The 18,355-nt window shown below is 48.2% G+C and overlaps 5 protein-coding genes and 1 non-coding gene across 6 annotated transcripts; 4 read left to right on the plus strand and 2 right to left on the minus strand.

Moving 5' to 3' along the window:
- Positions 1–2,025: 2,025 nt before the first annotated feature.
- Positions 2,026–3,675, plus strand: BKA67DRAFT_509953 (FAD binding domain-containing protein; the record flags this gene model as incomplete). Its single annotated transcript, XM_046097282.1, has 3 exons — positions 2,026–2,352; positions 2,409–2,858; positions 2,914–3,675. 3 exons carry the CDS (start codon positions 2,026–2,028, stop codon positions 3,673–3,675), a joined length of 1,539 nt encoding a protein of 512 aa, XP_045965064.1.
- Positions 3,676–5,222: 1,547 nt separating this feature from the next.
- BKA67DRAFT_70417 (Clr5 domain-containing protein) lies at positions 5,223–7,109 on the plus strand. The gene is made up of 2 exons (XM_046109378.1): positions 5,223–5,604; positions 5,667–7,109. The coding sequence occupies exons 1-2, from the start codon at positions 5,456–5,458 to the stop codon at positions 6,970–6,972; spliced, it is 1,455 nt and encodes a 484-aa protein (XP_045965065.1). The 5' UTR covers positions 5,223–5,455; the 3' UTR covers positions 6,973–7,109.
- Positions 7,110–7,448: 339 nt separating this feature from the next.
- Positions 7,449–7,521, minus strand: BKA67DRAFT_t29. The gene has a single exon. It is a non-coding gene; the product is annotated as a tRNA-Lys (tRNA).
- A 2,932-nt stretch (positions 7,522–10,453) lies between these two features.
- Positions 10,454–12,042, plus strand: BKA67DRAFT_549623 (concanavalin A-like lectin/glucanase domain-containing protein). Its single transcript, XM_046101602.1, has 2 exons — positions 10,454–10,871; positions 10,926–12,042. The coding sequence occupies exons 1-2, from the start codon at positions 10,790–10,792 to the stop codon at positions 11,903–11,905; spliced, it is 1,062 nt and encodes a 353-aa protein (XP_045965066.1). The 5' UTR covers positions 10,454–10,789; the 3' UTR covers positions 11,906–12,042.
- A 1,792-nt stretch (positions 12,043–13,834) lies between these two features.
- On the minus strand, positions 13,835–14,452 carry BKA67DRAFT_654087 (uncharacterized protein; the record flags this gene model as incomplete). The annotated part of the gene is made up of 1 exon (XM_046106494.1): positions 13,835–14,452. The coding sequence occupies one exon, from the start codon at positions 14,450–14,452 to the stop codon at positions 13,835–13,837; it is 618 nt and encodes a 205-aa protein (XP_045965067.1).
- Positions 14,453–15,565: 1,113 nt separating this feature from the next.
- BKA67DRAFT_654088 (uncharacterized protein) lies at positions 15,566–17,982 on the plus strand (the record flags this gene model as incomplete). The annotated part of the gene is made up of 2 exons (XM_046106495.1): positions 15,566–16,885; positions 16,939–17,982. The coding sequence occupies 2 exons, from the start codon at positions 15,566–15,568 to the stop codon at positions 17,980–17,982; spliced, it is 2,364 nt and encodes a 787-aa protein (XP_045965068.1).
- Between the last annotated feature and the right edge of the window lie 373 nt (positions 17,983–18,355).

Genomic DNA, 18,355 nt, shown 5'->3' on the forward strand with positions numbered 1-18,355 from the left:
GAGTGCCTTGCCGTTGCAGAAAGTCACGATGACACCCGCATATGCGGGAGCAAGGGTCCTAAATGAAGTGCGATGTACGGACTACGTATACATGCAAACTACAAAATGCCCCCAACTTCCCAAATTCGTGTAGTAGAGGCGATCATTGAAGGTTAGCTCTACCCAGTATTCATATCGAGAAATGATCAGCTACTCTATTTAGCCCCATGTCAGGAATGGGCGATAGGAAAGTTGAAACTTCCGGCAACGTGAGTAGTTTCAGAAAGTCTGATGATACTTCGCGATCCAAGACCAGTGGGGGACATGGCGCAAACACGGCGTCCTTGCTAGAGAGCCATCGTGCCATAATATATCAACGCAATATAGATTTTCTGCGCAATTCCAAGTTTACGCTACCGTGGGCTCAATCACACATAACGTCTCGAATATCCTACTAAAGTTCGTAACTGCAGACATACAAGTACGTGCATTCCAAGGAAATAGATACGGGGAAAGAGGGAAAAGAGCCATTGTCACTTTGTATAAACCACAGCCAAGAATCATAGTCCATCAAGTGGCGCAGTTATTCAACCTTCAAGTATCATCGATCGGATCTCAACGGCCGATAGGCTTGACCGTGGCGTCTATTTTAATACCTATTCTCATGGGACTTGGTTCTTTAAAAAACGGGCGCATCATCACAGAGATTCGGCTGTATAACTGCAAGAAGACCTGTTTCATGGCACGCTTGTCCAGCATTGGCTATTTGGCTCCTAGCCGGGTATACCATTTTTCTGTGCCATAATGATAAGTGTTGTCTCAATCTTCGGTTTGGAATTGCGCGACTTGATGGCCTTGCAAATTTGCGCTTCTTGCGCAACACCACAAGCTGAAAACTCTTTTATTGTGTGTCTTATGTACGGAGTACGGATCCGTATGTATGCAGGTACCATGGCTTGTAGAAAACAGGGTCTATGGAGCCTTTCTCCTCAGGTGGCACGCGGTGTTACTACTCCAGATTCGGACTTATCTCCTTTCCCTGGCGGAAATTCTAGGTTTTTAATTATTCATCTCGCAACTAACTTTCCAAAAGGGGGTCATGCACGCAGGTGTAGGCATGCATTTCTTTTGACTTGACTTTGCCATCTCTTCCTGCATCCACGTAAATACTAATTAGTATTGCAATAGTGCATCAGGGAGCGGCCCGCCTAGTCAGAGATGTTCAGGCTTTGCGCGGCGTTGGCCGTAAAGCCACACACAGACAGCGGGACTTCACCTCAATGGTAGCGTGAGAGTGGGGTAGAAAGGTACATGGCATGAAAAACACTCAAATTCGATAACAATATGTATATCACCCTTGAATTATTCGTCCTCTTTTGTCTGTATATCCGTGTTGAGTGTGCTCATGGTATCGTACAGGTTTCCAGTCAACCAAGTAAATTCTCGACTCAGGAACCCCTTAGATTCGGTCGAAGGATTCGCCGCTTACACCCAAGCTTCGCCAACTAACTTACCGTCGTAGGCTGAAGACGGTGTCCTTCCACCCGGAACTAATTGTGTAGAAAACGGTCGTTTCGGTGCCTTGGTCATCACTGTAGAAAGCCCGAGACCATCGCAAGATCCCCACGCGAATAAAAACACCCAGTCGATTGGCCATGCCTCATGGGGACAATTCGCGCACCCGGTGCCGATTCGGGTCGGCCGGCGTCAGCCCGTCACGACCATTTACGGGGCAAGGGTCTGCTGGCATGACCGAGGCATGTTCAGTCATTTCGTGCTGGAGAGGCGAAGCCCTTGGCTTGATCCTGGACGACTCCAAATAAACATTGGGCCTCTGGCTATATCCCTGCAATCGGTCGATAGTGTAATGGAGCTGTAATTCAATTCGACGGCCTAGCCCATCATTACCGACAACAGAGGCGAATGCGGTTCATCTTTAAAAGGACAAGATATGCAGCTGTCACTTGTCAGTGAGTCCTCTAGTTCCTCAAGGTAGCGAGTCAAGTCAATACCACCTCACTTGCTCCTTGAAAATCGACCATCAAGATGCTCAACACAGTCATCTGTAAGCTCATTACGGCCCTCGGCCTGCACGGTGCCCTCGTTGAGGCTGCCTGCGACCCTCGAGGCACCAACTCAAGCGGCACGGTTGGTTGCGCCGCTTTGGAGATCAAGTTCCCGGGAAAGACTTTCTACCCCGGTGATGAGGTCTACGAGTATGAGACACAGGCCTTCTGGTCAAACACGGAGTTGATGACCCCAGCCTGTGTCTTCCGGCCCGAGTCTGCCTCGGATATCTCTGAGGGTATCTTCATCAGCAAGAACACCGAGACCGACTTTGCGGTCCGCGGTGGTGGACACATGGGCATCAAGGTAAACCTCATCCGCCTGTCCAATCAGCTTAGCTTAAATCGCTAATAGAGACTCAGGGTGCCAACAATATCGATGACGGGTTCCTCGTCGTTTTGTCTAATCTCACTACTTTTGAGCTCTCTACAGACAAGAGCACTCTGACTTTGGGACCTGGTTACAAATGGGGTACTGTCTACAGTGAGCTTGCCTCGTATGACCTGGCCGTCAGCGGCGGCCGTCTCTCTCCCGTCGGTGTTCCTGGTCTCTTACTCGCTGGTGGTGTCAACTTCTACGGTAACCAGCATGGATGGTCTGCGGACAACGTCCTCTCTTACGAGGTCGTCCTTGCTAATGGAACAATCGTTACTGCTTCTGACTCCGAGAACAATGATCTCTTCTGGGCTCTGAAGGGCGGTAGCAGCAACTTTGGTATTGTTACCAGCTTTACTCTCCGTACTTGGGAGTCGAAGCAAGTCTGGGCTGGTGTCTACAGTGTCTCTGAAGATCACCTTGACGACATGTTTGCCGTGAGTTTCATATACTATATTTGTTCCCAAGTAGCGATGACTGACATAATCGCAGGCCATTGCCAACTACTCTGCATACAACACTGACCCTTTGTCGCATATTGTGCCTCAATCCATCGTCACCGGCGAGGACAGCGCCATTGGTGGCATTATTCTTTTTTATGATAGCCCTAATGTGTCTTACCCTGAGTGCTTTCAAATGTTCTTCGACATTCCTAGCATCGCGGACTCGACTGCTTTCCAGACCCTCGCTGGGTTCTCTGAAACTGTAGGCCAGCTTGTCACAGACCATATCAACGACATCTTTTTTGCAGGTACCACTGTTGGCCAGACCTACGAGGAGCTTCTCCAGGGTATTGAGATTACCAACCAAGTCTTTTTCGACGCTCTGCCTGATTTGTACGAGGTTATTCCTTATGCTAACCTGTCTCTCGTCTCTATCGATTGGCAGCCTATCGGCTCTCTGTGGCAGTCTGGCTCTCAGTCGGTTAACCCCACTGGTAACCCTCTTGGCGTCGACCCAGCTACTAAGGGTACCTACCTTTGCTGGGCTGGAGTTGTTGAGTGGGTCGGAGACTCATACGCCGACGTTGTCAACGAATGGGTTGAGAATACCACTGCTCTCATTAACAAGGCCACCCAGGCCGCCGGTATCTACGATGCCTTCAACTACATGGGAGACGCCGCTGGCTTCCAGGACATCTACGCCGGCTACGGCTCCGGGAACCAGGCCAAGCTGCTGTCGATCTCGCAAAAGTATGACCCGGATCGTGTCTTCCAGGAGCGCCTGCCTGGTGGCTTCAAGATCGGTGTATGAACATACAATACTTGATACTTCATAATACACAACTCAGTTAAACCACCCATAATCTGTTCTATTTCACATCTCTGGACCACGTCCGATATAAGCAAGTTGCACGCCCTGCTATTGCGACAATTGCAAACGCACCAAGACTGTCAACCAGATGTACACATGAGAGATAAGCTACAGGGTACAATTTAAGCGATTGACTTCATGGCCGCTATTGAGATACGACATTCTGTATGCGTCGCCATAGCTTGCGATTGAAAGCGTTGCACCATTGTGTACAATACCAATATCACGATATATGCGTGTTTATGGCCGTCTCGTCTAAGACGATGATGATGGTAGATCGGGCTCTGATAGCTGTCTCATTGGATAATGGTAAAAAAAAAAAAGTAATTGAAGAGATAATGGGTGGCGTTATGTTGGAAGAGAATAATACTGTTACTGGGCGTTCATGTCAGCCTGAAATTGGTATCTTTCCAGAGAACTTGCCAGAAACTGGGATACCCATTTCTACCAGCGTACGGAGTATTAGATAGTCTTCTATAAAGATTGTTGATCGCTACCAGACTTCTTCCCAGGCATTTTGGGTGCAAAGTTCCACCATGTTAAGCTCTGTGCTATTGCGAGCACTATAAATGTACCAGCGAGGGCAATGCGTCCGCCCCGCGATGTGGTGATATCGCTCGAGTTGAATGATCCGACTTTCGGATTGTCGCGTGATGGCATCGCTTGTTGCATCATTTATGTCGTTGTCGAGAAGTTTGCACCAGTAATGCCGCTCGTTTGTGGCCGCTTTTGGGCGAAGATACGTTTAGAGTTCCTGGTGAATGTTATATTTGTAGCAGCAAAGAAGTGACACGATACAGTATACACACATTGACAAGTCCGAATGGTATTGTGTGGCTCTCAAAACCAGGCTGCGTAAGGTTGAGAAGTGCACCTACTTAAGATGTGCTCATGAGTCGCCCAGGCTGAGGTCAGCATTCCTCCGTTGTACAAGAATACATTCATCATCCGAATTGGCGGGTTTAATGTGATATTAAGCACCTCGTTACGACAACTAAGTATTCCAAGCACCAACACTCACCGCCCCTTGCACAGTGTGGAGTTGGTGTCATAGTAAAATTTGTTCAACCACATTGAACAGTCGCCGCCGGCAAAGTTTGGGAGACGAACGCATGGGAGTGCTTACGATGTGTCATATGCGCGCATAGAATTTCACTTGAACCAGATGTTTGCTGGCAGACGTACATCGAATTGCGAAAATAGGTGGGTTAACATGGCCATGGCCTCGATGAGGAATGCAGTTTTAATTTAGTACCTACAGATTATATGACTGTAGAACAACCATCCGGCGCCACCGGCATTCGTATTTTCTTCAAGAAGTGACAGGCACAAAGTCAGATTATGCAATTAGAACAAGAATATAAGCTTTGCATGGTTAGATGTGCAGATCAAGGAGAAAATATTGGGTCTGTGCAACACCAGATTCAACAACGTTACCATTCTGCTGACAATCTCCAATATGCGGTGTTCAGCTTTCATGCGCTGGTGGGTTGCATCGAAGAGTCTAAACTTGGCCGCTGTCATCTGGCGAGTCCTAAGATAAAGCCTCTCAGCTTCTCCCCAAGACCCATGTCGTGTCGCCAAGTCGATAAATATGCACGCGCCAAATCTCCCTGACATCAAATACCAACAGCCATTTCCCAGAGCTCCCGAAATGACCTTCAAAGAACAAAATCACACAACTTGATAGTTATCGTATGATTACAATTATTGAATCACAATGGCCAGCACTGCTTCTCAACGGCGATGGGCTACACCGCAAGAGTGGGATTCGTACAGGGGGACGATCACAAGGCTGTATTGGGACCAGGGCCGACCTTTGAAAGATGTGGGAGAGATCATGAGACGCGAGTATGGATTTAATGCCACGTGAGTACCCCAAGGTTGATATCCTATTCCCAGTAAACCTGACACTTGCACTCGAATTGCAGTGAGAAGATGTACAAGACTCGAGTAAAGAAATGGGGCCTGACTAAATATGTCAAGGTTGGCAAAGCCAATGAGCCTCGCGGGGAAGTGGAAATAGGCGACATCTCAGTACCAGTCATACGCAGTCGCGTCACAGCAAAAAGGAGGTCAGAGGGGGATTGGAGCCACAAACAATTTCAATCGCTTACGGAGTTTGAACCATCGTTGCGATCCATAGTCCTACTACGTGGTTCGCAAGGACTTAATCCTTCGCCATTAGCCACACAGGTTGAATCTCCGTGGCAGTTCAAATGCGTTGAGAGTTGCTTGACAGCAGTTCTGGACTATAGCCAAAGTAGATTCCAGACCAAGCAATGGGATCCTACGATTGACCTATTCCGAACTGATCATTCCGCCACGTGGGGAAATCAAGTTTCCATGGGTCATGCAATGATCAAGAATGGAAAGATGAAGGAAGGCTTTCGTATGATCGACATCTGTCTTAAAAACTACAAGTCAGTTATCCAGCGGGAACACCCACTTATACTTATCGAGACGTATACAACACTCATGTATCTGTCAGTACACCGGCTGGATCTTGCCGAATCCATCCTTCGATATCTCGCAGGTCTATGTCGTGCGTATTTGGGTCCTGCGCACCCGTTCTCTCGTCTTTGGACAAACCTGATCTCTCTTGGGATGGAGCGGCTTCGTCAAGCCGCAGCGGTAATCATCAAGTCACAGCTGACCTTGCTGGCAACCTATTTCAAGCCCGATGCTGAATTCCTACTCAACCAGCGAGTCGATACAGCTCGACAAGCGCATTGTTTTGGGGGGCTTTCTATCGAAGAGGCGGAGGAAGATATTGCGAATGCAATTGATCTAAAACAGAAAAAAGGCATGCCTGACACTCTTACTTATGTATGCTGGGCGAAGGAAATGCTTGCGTTCGTTTACAAACACAACAAAAGATATTCGGAAGCCGCCTCTATTTTAGATGAAGTGGGCAAGCATATCGGCTCTGGAGAAGTTGACGACTTTGAGATCAATGAGTATTACAGTATTAAATGTCAAATTGCAACAGAAATCGGCACTTCTCAAGAATACACCGCTCTACTCAGGGAAAAACTCGACTGGGCTGCATCGGCAGTTGGCACCAGTCATCATTGGACAATGACAGCCGTCACATTGCTCGATGCGGAATATGGCAAACACAACGATGCTGCTGCTTCTGCCAAGCTACATGAAGAGTTCAATTTCGAGTCGAACTGGGACATTATCTGTGAGAAAGTGGACAGCAAAATCCAGACGATAGAGGAGCAGTCCTAGAGAATCACAATCGATACATGTGGCGCTGTCGTATGCCGTCAATTCTCGCTCATTGTCTGTTCTTATTGATACAGGTGATGGGTATGAGTGTTGCAAATACATGAACAAATAAAATGGTGTGGGCATTTCTGAGTAATACTGTTGTTCTCAACATGGTGATTTCGCTTCCAGTGCGTACGGCTCCATAAAAATGAAAAAGTCTATACTTAGTCTAGCGCAAACTTGGGACCAGCCTCTGCACCCAGTAACATGTATGGTTAAGAAAGAATGACCAACTGGACAACCAAACTATTTTCGACGAGAGGGTGTAAACAATGCAATTGACAGCATGTTGCTGCACATTTGTAAGGTCGGGAGAGCAATGTCCATCGGGCGGAAGTGGCATCCATCTATCAACCTCCGTTGATTGCCTCAACCACCCACTCAAAAAGTGGCAAAAGAAGATACCCCGGTGATCCGGGATGCATCAGGAATTGAGCCCGATGCGGGGGTCGAACCCGCAGCCTTGAGATTAAGAGTCTCACGCTCTACCGATTGAGCTAACCAGGCCGTGAAACGCTTTGTGTTGCGGTGTTGAGGATGCTCGGCCTTATTACGTACTATATTGATGGCTACACGATTCACGGTCGACGAAATATTCGGAAGATGAGGCTGATTTTACTGAAACACCCCGAAGGACTATCCATGATCCAGAAAGACGGCGGGCTTATATAAGTGCATTTATCTGACGTCGGTTCAAAACAGTAGGATCGTGGTGCCCTGATGCTACTCGTTGGACTGACATTTCACCCATTCGGCGACAGTCGGTTAGCCGTGTTGACAGAAAGTATTCATACAGACTGTTCAATTAGGCTTTCTTTGTAGTGTCGTCTTTAAAACTATTTCTGAATATGGTAGTCGACGAAAATGTGTGAACTCTACAGTTGCAAGTTCTCGGCTCGCTTAGGTTACATCTTTCACATGGATCACTCGACACCACCGGCAATACAATATTAAGTGATTATATCGTGCCCAGTAAGGTCAGGTTTTACCTCATCCCCTTGTAACCAGTCTTTGCGCTTCCCGCAAAGAATGTTTCGCTCAGACCTATGGGCATTAAGATGTAACTTTGGTGGGCGTCCTGCCGTCTCTTCACACCAACAAAAATACCAATATGCACCGAGAGGGAGGGGGATTAGTAACTAACATCATCTTTGTCAGTAGGATATAGAAGTAGACACCCAATGCACCCTGGCGCTTCCCGAGTAGGAAGAAGTAGGGACAGTCGGCCTCTTTGTTCATTTCAATGTTATCAATGGTAACTCGACATGTTATCGTTACCTTCATTTTCAAGACAACACGATCACCTTGCACATCAACAGTTGCCTGATTAACTGTCAACGATTCTATTCTAACGAATTTGAGCTTCTTAGACGGCCTTAACAAACTGCAATACAAATATCAACCAGGGGAGGTGTCTAATCATAATGCTTGATACAAACTAGCATGACATGAACTATAGTTGTTTTCAACTAATTTATAGTAACTAGTAAATGAGACACTCACCGAGGTCCTCTCACGGTAAACAGGCCAGCTCTCAAAACTTGCGGACCTTCTTATGGCCCAATTGGTATTGGCTCTGCGGATCTGAGGCGCTGTTTCTTCCGGCTTTTCGGGGCGAGTCAACAACGGCACCTTCTTCGTGTCGCTGATGGTAAGGGCATAATGGCAAAGGTTTTCGACAGTATTGTTACACCAAAACTTCAAAAAATGAAATTGAATATCGAAGTGCTTTTTCTTGAACTACCCCTATTTTCCCCCCTCCTTTTTTCCCTGTTAAAGATGAAGCTATCGAGAGCTCTATTTGCAGACATGATGCATCATACTGATGTTTATACTGGATTGTATGAATACTGGTTCAAAACCACAGCGACCCTTCCGGCATTCAACCCATAAGCATATTGGCCTTACTGCATGTGTTGGGACAATTCTGACCCCGTCCACGGATGGCAATACCCCTGGTCTCTATAGTATAAATCGGTGCGTGATGAAATCATTGGTTAGACGAGACCTTGACGTTACCGGTCGAAGCACAAGCATTGGCAAGGGAGGGTCGTCACTGAAGTTGAACAGAATTTTGGCTCCGCGCAGTTCATGTCATCCCTCGCACCGGGAAGAGGATGGGGAATGAGAGATTGAATTTATATAAAATAAAATAAAGTCTTCGATTCCACGATGTATGAACCTGTTGATCTTGTTGATGAATTGCAAAATGTGCCTCCTGTGAGCCTTGATAGCCCATAGCCGGGCTTGTGAAGGACTGTGAAGCACGAGTCGCGATGATCAATGACGTACAAGTGGTTAGCAGCAACGCTAGAGCCGCGCTCACATTTTGTAGACAGTCAAGCCCTCAATTCCTCGTCATAATGGAGATTGCTAAGTATCGGGTCAAATCGAAATATACTATATGTCAGAGCAGGACGCTCAACACCTGCTTTATATGAGTTATTTGACAGACGTTGTAGTTGCGCAGCTGTTGAAGAACCACAGCTCGTGGCTGTGAGTGGAATGGGTTAACGCTATGTTATTGGAAGGCATAGGGGCCGAGTGGGGATTCTACTCAAAGGGTTCAAGTGCCTGCAGAGCACCCTCCCTCACTCCATAACTTACGGTATGTATGTACAATACATCGAAGATAGATTCGAAGTACAAACCACGCAATCTAGCTACACAAGTCTGTGTGATTATTGTTCCAATTCCGGTGAACCAATAGATCATAATCATCCAGACAGCTAATGAGACGGTTCAGTTTCGAATCCCATTATATTACAATACAGAATTGCAAATTTAGTGGTTTCGGAATCATGACTTGTTATTGCGTTGAGTCAGGATGCCGACATCCGAGTCGGTTCTAACATCTCGCGGCCTGCCACTTTTCAATTAAATCCGTACGATGGCTCTGGATACGATTAAGATGCCAAAAAGAAACGTGGACGATTTGATTGATTAGAGTATGCTCGTACCTGGTATGGGCTGACCGCGGATAACACTACATATGAATGGAGTGACCCTTTTCTACAGGCATCTGGGCATCAGTCAAGAGCGTACCTGGGGCTAGACTAGGCAATAACGGCACAACCGATACTCTGGACCCCTGTGCGCGTCCCTCTGTGCCAAGCTGTCAAGCACATCATCCCACTACGCGACGACTCCCCAGTATGGATCTATACGATTTCATATACCACTAATACACCAGCATGTTCGGATTAATACATGACGATTTTTCTCCTGAGAGCCTCGTATCGAAGGCTCATGACGTCTCTCTCCAAATATATCACGCTTGAATGACTCTAATGCTTTCGACTTTTAATGGTCCATGACCTAAAAGCAAACTAAAGTGGACTAAATTTGCCAAGCCCCACAGGCGTACGTGGACAGAAACGCAACTATCACCGGCCTGACAGCTAGGCGAACCCTACTCAGCCTCAGACCGTTGGAGAATCCCCATGTTTTTCCTCATTAGAAACCGTAGGAGAACAAGGAGAAATGGTTGTCAGGTCGAATAACCCTGAGTAAATCGCGTAAGGCAAGTCCACATATCCGCTCAAACATCCAATTGGCCAATCGTAATGTGATTTCGACGTACGACGAACGATACCAGGAGCAAAATAATGGACCGCTGCTCCATATGTGATGGGCATGTTGATTCCTCGATACTTATGAGTTCCCTAGGTCCCCATCCATCTGAGCTATCTGGTCCCTTTTGAGAGCCTCTCGTTGTGTTTTGCTCCGTTTCACTGACTTTCGCTGTAATCTATTACTCCAGACACTCGTTAAAATGCACTTCACACGCTTGGCAGGCCTTTTGCTACCCGCTGTGGCTCTTGCTCAGACCTACACCGACTGCAACCCTACCAACAGTAAGGCACATGGAATATCCGCATCCTCGAAGACATGTGACTAACACAAATCAGCAACTTGTCCCTCGGACACGGGCCTCGATGACAGTTCCTACACCGTGGATTTCACCGCCGGTGAGAATGACGATTGGGTCATGACCTACGGTGATGCTAGCTACGATGATACCAATGGTGTCTCATTCACCATTGATGAGTCCGGCGAGGCTCCTACGATGCAGTCAAATTTCTACTTCTTCTTCGGTACTGTCTCTGCTGTTGTCAAGGCTGCCAATGGAACTGGTATTGTTAGTTGTGTGATCTTGGAGTCGGACGATCTTGATGAGATTGATTGGGAGTGGCTTGGTGGTGATGTCGACCAGGTACAGACCAACTACTTCGGCAAGGGCAACACCACTTCTTACGACCGTGGCACGTACGAAACGGTCGGCGACTCACAGGATACCTGGCACAACTACACCATCGAGTGGACCTCGTCCTACACTACCTGGTACATTGATGGTTCTGCTGTCCGTACTCTGAACTATGATGATGCTGTTAGTGGCAAGAACTACCCCCAGACACCCATGCGCGTCAAGCTCGGTGTCTGGTCTGCAAGCGACAGTGGCAACGAGGGCACTATCGAGTGGGCTGGCGGTGAGACCGACTACGACGATGCCCCTTTCACCATGCACGTTCAGTCGATCACGATCCAGAACTACAACCCCGGTACCACCTACACTTATAGCGATTTGACCGGAGACTGGACCAGTATTGAAATTGATGCCACTGACGCCACTGCTACCAACACGACCAACACTGAAAGCATCAGCAGCAGCTCCAGCGCTGGCACTACCAACAGCACCTCGTCGAACTCAACTTCATCCAGCAGCTCCAGTTCCGGTTCATCTAACTCATCTGGCTCTTCTAGCTCATCTGGCACATCCAGCAGCTCGTCCTCTTCCGCTACCGGCTCTACAGTCACCTCAGCTGCCATTGCCACTGTTCCCTTCGTCGGACATGCGCTTCTTTTCGCCGCGCTCACTCTTATGTTCTAAACTATGTAAAGCCGCAGCAGGTGATGTACCTATCATAGATACATCCCACAGCGAGTGGCTCAAATCATTTTGCAAGTAGCATATCTGTATAATCAGCATTTGTTATCATTATCAATCAAAATATACCTCAGTATGAAGTGGCAAGAGTTTCCCGTGTCTCGTTCTTGACTTAAATGTCGTGTTTAATTTTCTTGTGCAAGCACCCATGGCATTCATTTAGCGGAAAACGATTGCCTGACAGAATTATAATAGCAACCTTGACCTGAGGCGTTATGATCCGGTCGTCCGCCTGGATTTCATCTCTACAATTCGAAAATTGGTTGCTGCTTTAAGGCTCCTCTTTTAGCTTATCGACCGCAATGGATCTATTTGCTATTGTGGTCAAAACACTTATCCATACCATGGTATTCATTATCAAAGTCTGAACTTTAGTCCAAGCCTGGATATCGAAGACGACTATCTGCTCCAGGACCATACCATCTACGGCGAGTCTAGGCCAGTCAGATACAGCGATTTGTCGCACCATTGACGCGGGTGTACTTGGGATGAAAGGCGGACATAATGGCGAAACTAGGTATCATCTTGTCGTCTCTATAGAGAACAGCAAAATGAAACAAAAGCAAAATAATTTTTTTTACCAGACCTTTAATTTCACCACGACAGTTTGTACGGTTCTATCATTCTTACCACGTCTGACTATCGAAGAGGGACTTACACCGCCTCTCCACCGCCTCTCCAGGTCGACATTTGTGAGTTTCACGTAATCCTGTAAATTCCCAAAAGTTTGCCCATTTCTATCCCATAGTCTCAAATTGAGGAAGAGACCAGGCCAGTCACAATAATCAAGTTACCGGCAACTCCACGGTGAACCATAATCGAATAAAGCATTGTCGGATCTGCAACTTTAGAGCCACATGTAACGTGTGGTAATGAGACAGAGAAATGGATGTACTACCAGAATCAGTCGCCGTATCAGCCAGACTCGTCGGTAGCATCCCAACCGCTGATGCAGGAAGAACCGACGAGGTTTGGCAGTCTGATGCACTTGTGATAGAAGTCCTCGAGTGTGTCGGAGTTCAAGTACAGCTCCTCGGCGCAGGCTGTTGATCACCCCCAGGTAGGTCGGGGAGGAAGATGTAAATCATAGGAAGTGCGTTGGCTTGAAGAGTGAGTACGGTCGAGAAGCAGAACTTTGGAAGGGGTTTAAATGACACCTCGTCGCCAATTGCCAAAAGCGCAATTTTCTTGAGGTCGTTGCATGATCTGCCGAAGCTGTCCGGAGGATTGGCGCTGCTAGATGTAGACGGAGAACCCGAACAGATCAGATGATATTTTCTGTAGTACCTCTGCATGCGTCGACGGCTTATACTGGTAGCTCTTACTTCATCCACTGCAAGAGAGGGCGATTGGCATGAAGTCGTGTCGGCTTCCAGCACCATCCATTGGTCTAGGTCTTTAGCTGGAACGGGTTACTCGTTCCCGATGTGACGAATTGACGAACCACGCGCTTGTAGTGTGTTGATTATCGAAGGAGCTGAAATTTGCTGCAAGTGGCACTTACTAGTCTTTGTTGTGGTGGTGGCGGCCTTGGGAGAATGACCTAGTCTAGACCAAATTTTTCAATCGCGCCTAATGGAACATACTTGACTGGTTGCGCGCCATCAAGCAACTGACATGAGTAAAGGGGAGTGAAATTACGTGATAAGAATATGTGGTTCGAAATCAAGTGTACAAATGCCTTAGTAGCGACGGTCTCAATCATGGAGTCTCCCAATCATACATCAACATCAACAACGACAACAACGACAACAGCTTCTGTCATACCCTCTATACCCGTGAGTTCGGAAGTCCAAGCCTTTGTACTCCTTCAAATCAGACCGTGTCAACCATGAACCTCCATACACAGCCTCTCAGCCGAATCTCGCCATCTCAACCGTCTGATCCCATAGTAGATCGGATCGTCGTAGAGCCCAACGCCTTGGGTTTACTCTCTGATGAGAGTTGCCTCGACACTCTAGGCATTACATGCACAGCACTCATGGGCACTGCCAACGGCCCTGCTTCCTCAAAAGACGGCTTGCTCTCATTCTCGTAGTCCTTGAGTTGAATCTCGTCGTGATAGTGACGAGTGCTCCTCGAGAAGTGCCCGTACTCATCTTGTTCATCATCGTCAATAGACTTGTATGTGCTCTCCCCGCCGTGATTTCTTCTCCAACGTCGAATATATAGGAACGCAAGGACGGCTAGAGCTGGTACAACAATGAAGACGGCGACGCAACCAACAGCGATGCTGAGCACAGTAGTGCCAATGCTTGGTGAGTCGGAGGGTGCATTTGAAGGTGCGATAGGAGGAATGACAGTCATCGAAGCTATTGTGGACGTATCCAAGGATGCAGGTGAGGGAGGACTATCGAAAAGATTGGTTATATTGGTAACTGGATCCCCAGTCCTTCTCTGGAATTGGTTTTGTCCGCCGTTGAAGGAAGCTTGGAGTTTGTGTAGCCATTGGTCTGCGCCTCTGTGAAAAAAATCTCCGTTTACCTCCATGGTTGCAGATTGTGTCGACCGATAAGGTTTTATGTATCAGAAGCCGCTATGATCCCAGTTGAGGTAGATTGGAAATACCATGGCATGCATCAATGGAAGCAGGATGGGATCGAAGAGAAAAGTTCTGACCAGTGACCTTCGAAAGGCTCATGTCGGACTCCATTAGGGGACAACTACTGCGATAAAGAGTCTTTTGAAATGAGCAAACGCTATCAGGCGCGGGTTCGACTGCCTTCGAGACATCTGCGCCTTCCCGCAACTTACTCACACGCGACAAGCCCTTTCCCACGAAGAGTATGTACACAGTATATATGTCCGGCAGGACTAGAGGGAGGACATGGTATAGAGATACAAGCCGCAGCAGTGTTGATTGAGATCCATTGTTCAGAGGAATAAGGATGCGTGACCATAAACGTGATGAAAGACGAAGGAAGCTCCCACAAGGGAGAATTCGACGACTTAACTAGGTGGAAGCTGCTGCAGTGTTTTGACTTTGGGTTGTACAGACGGCTACGTGCAGCTAAACATCACGTTGCTTTTCGGCTTTGGACATGGCGAGACACTCTGTTTTCACAAAAAACCCTATATGGATGGATGCCTTGGTTGGCGAGCATTTCGGATGTACCAATGGCAAAGTTTGATGGGCTACGCGTTTTTGCCGTGACATCAATAGGGTTTTCGAAAAGGGAGAACACGACTGACAGGCTATCGGGTGTCTCAACCGTGTTGTAATTCGTGTCGTTTTCATCCCAGGTCAAAAGATGAGACAATGCTTGTGAACAGCCCTGGGCGGTTTATTACTGCTGTCTGCATGTACAGTACGTATGCATTTACTACGCGTGTATTTACTCACGGAGATGATAGGGGTGGGGCTCAGTTAGCTACTTTACGCGGTGCAGGGCGGGATGGGGGCGCAACTGTTCATGGCAAGTCACGCTCATAAACCAACCACGATAAGCCCTGATAAGGACTTCTTGACTGGACTTCTTGACTAGACTTCCCTCCGGAAACCAAACGCCATGTTCAAGTTTGCATAGCAGATCTGAACTCTCATATCGCGCTGGCCCGTGCCAATGGGCTCGGAGCAGAAGCGTATTGACTCGCCGAGTCGCCATGGACGATTTCTCAGACGATGAGTTCGACGACTTGAACGTAACCGTGCTTGACGAGCTCGAAAACAATGCCATCCAGTTCACACAGGCGCAGCAAGCAACGCAGCAAGAAGACGCCTACGACGAATTTGACGACGATAATTTTCACGACACCGCCATCACAGATGATCCACGGGGAAGCTCTGTCCTGCTTCTCCAACAACCAGCTGCCCCAACAGCGACTTCATCCCGCCTAGTGCCACAACAGTCGCAACAGCAGAGCGCATGGGTTTCAAATCCTGTTCCTGTGAGCCACTACCGGCCGCAACCCGTTGGCACGGCTACTCGACAGCCTGTACAGGTGTCCTCAGGATCTCGACCGTCTCAATATGGCGTTCGACCAGCTCAAATGGCCTCGTTCGGCCAGGTGCGACCGCCGCCTATCCCTCGAACTACTTCTGCAGCCCAGTCGCGCTACCAAGCGTCACAGGCACCACATCAACCTGGAGCAAAAAATGTAGATCAAGCCGCTCTTGAGGCTCGAATACAAGAGCTCGAGCTGAAACTACAGACGAAAGATGGCGAGATCGACATTGTCCGGAGAAATCTGGACAGACACAAGCAAGATCACGAGCGGGAGGTGCAGGCCCTAAAGAAACAAACATCCGAGCAGATCTCCAAATCTGAGCGCGCGATTGAGGCAGCCAAGGCTGCCCAGCAGACAGCTACCACGGAGCTTGAGTTTACGCGGCGGGATCTGAGGGAAGAGGTCGATCGGGCCAAACGAAGGGAGAAAGATGGTGGCACGCCAAGAAAGACCGCTGCTGCGAAAGTCTGGGGCGTATCAGACGGCTTCGAGGATGTTGAGATGGCCGCCAGTCCTAGTAAAGGGACCAGAAACAGAAACGCCAGTGCTGTTGCGAGCATGATGCCAGATCCTCCTGCTAGACTCTTGAGGACGCCAACTAAAAACAAAAGAAAGCGGCCAAACATAGAAAGTCCCGTGGGAGAACTCGAGACCGACGAAGACGTGATCATGTTGAATGAAGACAATGCCGGGGGCGCAATCGAGGAAGCCGATACGTCAACGCCCGCTCCACGGAACCCGTTAGGTGTTGAATACTTGAGAGCCATCCTCAACCATAGTTCAGATTATGGACGACCTCCGACCTTTGATTACCTTGCTGGGTTTTCTCTGCCATCAAAGCCTGGAGAGAGTTTAGCCGCCATTCTTTTTCACAAGCTTGCCATGATCGGTGATCCAGAAGATCCAATGCGGCTTCCTGTCGAGTTTTGTGACAGTGTCATCGAGCTGTGGCTCCAGTGTCGCAAAGACGGATGTGTAAGTGTAAAGTTTACTTTTCTATAGGGAAATATCTGACTGACCCAAAATAGCTTGCTCCCATTGGGGAACTGGTCTCTTTGATCACATTCACGCTACAACTGAACACCATAGAACTCGCACCATACATAGCTGAAGCGTTGGTATCGGCTGCACTAGATTCTTGGTATGAGGTTGGCATTCCCCGCCTGCGCAACCAAGGCCCTGCCGGGGACCCTACAGATGCCACTTTCGTCCATCTAAAGGATAATATACCGTCGTCAAAAATCATTTCGGTAATGTATCTCACCGCTCTAGGTTGTGCCACGTCGAACGCAATTGGGGGTTCCCTGTCAAGTCCCATCAAGGATTTCTGGAACTGTGTCCACCCTAATTTCATTCTCATGATGATCAAGAGCCATAAGCAGCCAGTTGACGATTTTATGACAACTCTGAAGCTGCTCTGCACATCGGCATTCGACGAATCTATTGGGCCGATATCGACAACGCCGAACCGCACCGTAGACTTGATCTCGCCTTTGATGATCGAACGACTTACGTACCATCTCCTCGAGACTCGCCAGTGGAATATCGATCGGAACAAGTGCAGGCTCATCTGCTTCCTGCTGCTGCGGACTTTGGCAGCTTTCACCAGGTCGAAATTTGGCATGAAGCAGCTCGCTATGAACGACTATGCTATCCCGCGGCTTGTCATGTTTCTCAGCTGGTGTATTGATGAGATGTATGATGGCAGTAGCACGTCTAGAGCCTATATACTTCCTGCTCTAGATTCTCCTCCATCACAGGAGCAGGCGAGGATGGACCGCTTCCCGGGGTTGGTCTTAGATGAACCGGACGAGGTACAAACACTTGTTGCTCACACCATGCTACTTTTACATACTATCATCACAAATAAAGACAACAAAGACAGTATCAACGTGCCCAGCAAGCTCTCCAAATTCAAAGGTACTCACCAGAAGTACTTACTGAGTTTAGGACGACTGAACTTTGCCGAAGAGGGTGTCAGCGAGGAGACTGCAGAGTTGGCGCATGAGCTGCTAGAGTTGGCCGTTACTGAAGAGGAGGGCGCAGAATTAGGAGATTTCTTCAGTGGCTAAATTGAGCTGCTGCAGTGGGAACCCACGATTCTACTAGGAGCTTGGGACAAAGCCTTGTAAGGCAGATTTGTGCTCGGTAGGCGCGCAGAGCCATAAGGAAGGTCAGGCTTCACAACAATGCGGTCGAATCAATCTAATCCTGCACTCGTTGATCACAATCATTTGGTTGTTCTTGTTGTCGACAAAACCAATGCAGGCGGGCTACGACTTGAAGGTATCTCGTTGTCGTGACGAGTCTTTGTTGATTCGATATACTGCGACATGTGAGTTGGACCGAGGGAGTTGGACCAAGAGAGGGGCTATCTGGTAGCGCGCGAGGCAATGTCGAGAAACAGTTCTAGACTGAGCATGATATTCCAGGAACAACCTTTCC

This window comes from Truncatella angustata, assembly GCF_020726525.1.
Source record: "Truncatella angustata strain MPI-SDFR-AT-0073 chromosome Unknown BKA67scaffold_1, whole genome shotgun sequence".
NCBI classification, from domain to species: domain Eukaryota; kingdom Fungi; phylum Ascomycota; class Sordariomycetes; order Amphisphaeriales; family Sporocadaceae; genus Truncatella; species Truncatella angustata.

Excerpts from the sequence above, each read along its gene's own strand:
- BKA67DRAFT_70417 (XM_046109378.1), top strand. The coding sequence starts at position 5,456 with ATGGCCAGCACTGCTTCTCAACGGCGATGGGCTACACCGCAAGAGTGG. Across the intron at positions 5,605-5,666 it reads GAGTATGGATTTAATGCCAC|TGAGAAGATGTACAAGACTC; the intron begins GTGAGTACCCCA and ends CTCGAATTGCAG.
- BKA67DRAFT_549623 (XM_046101602.1), top strand. The coding sequence starts at position 10,790 with ATGCACTTCACACGCTTGGCAGGCCTTTTGCTACCCGCTGTGGCTCTT. Across the intron at positions 10,872-10,925 it reads CGACTGCAACCCTACCAACA|CAACTTGTCCCTCGGACACG; the intron begins GTAAGGCACATG and ends AACACAAATCAG.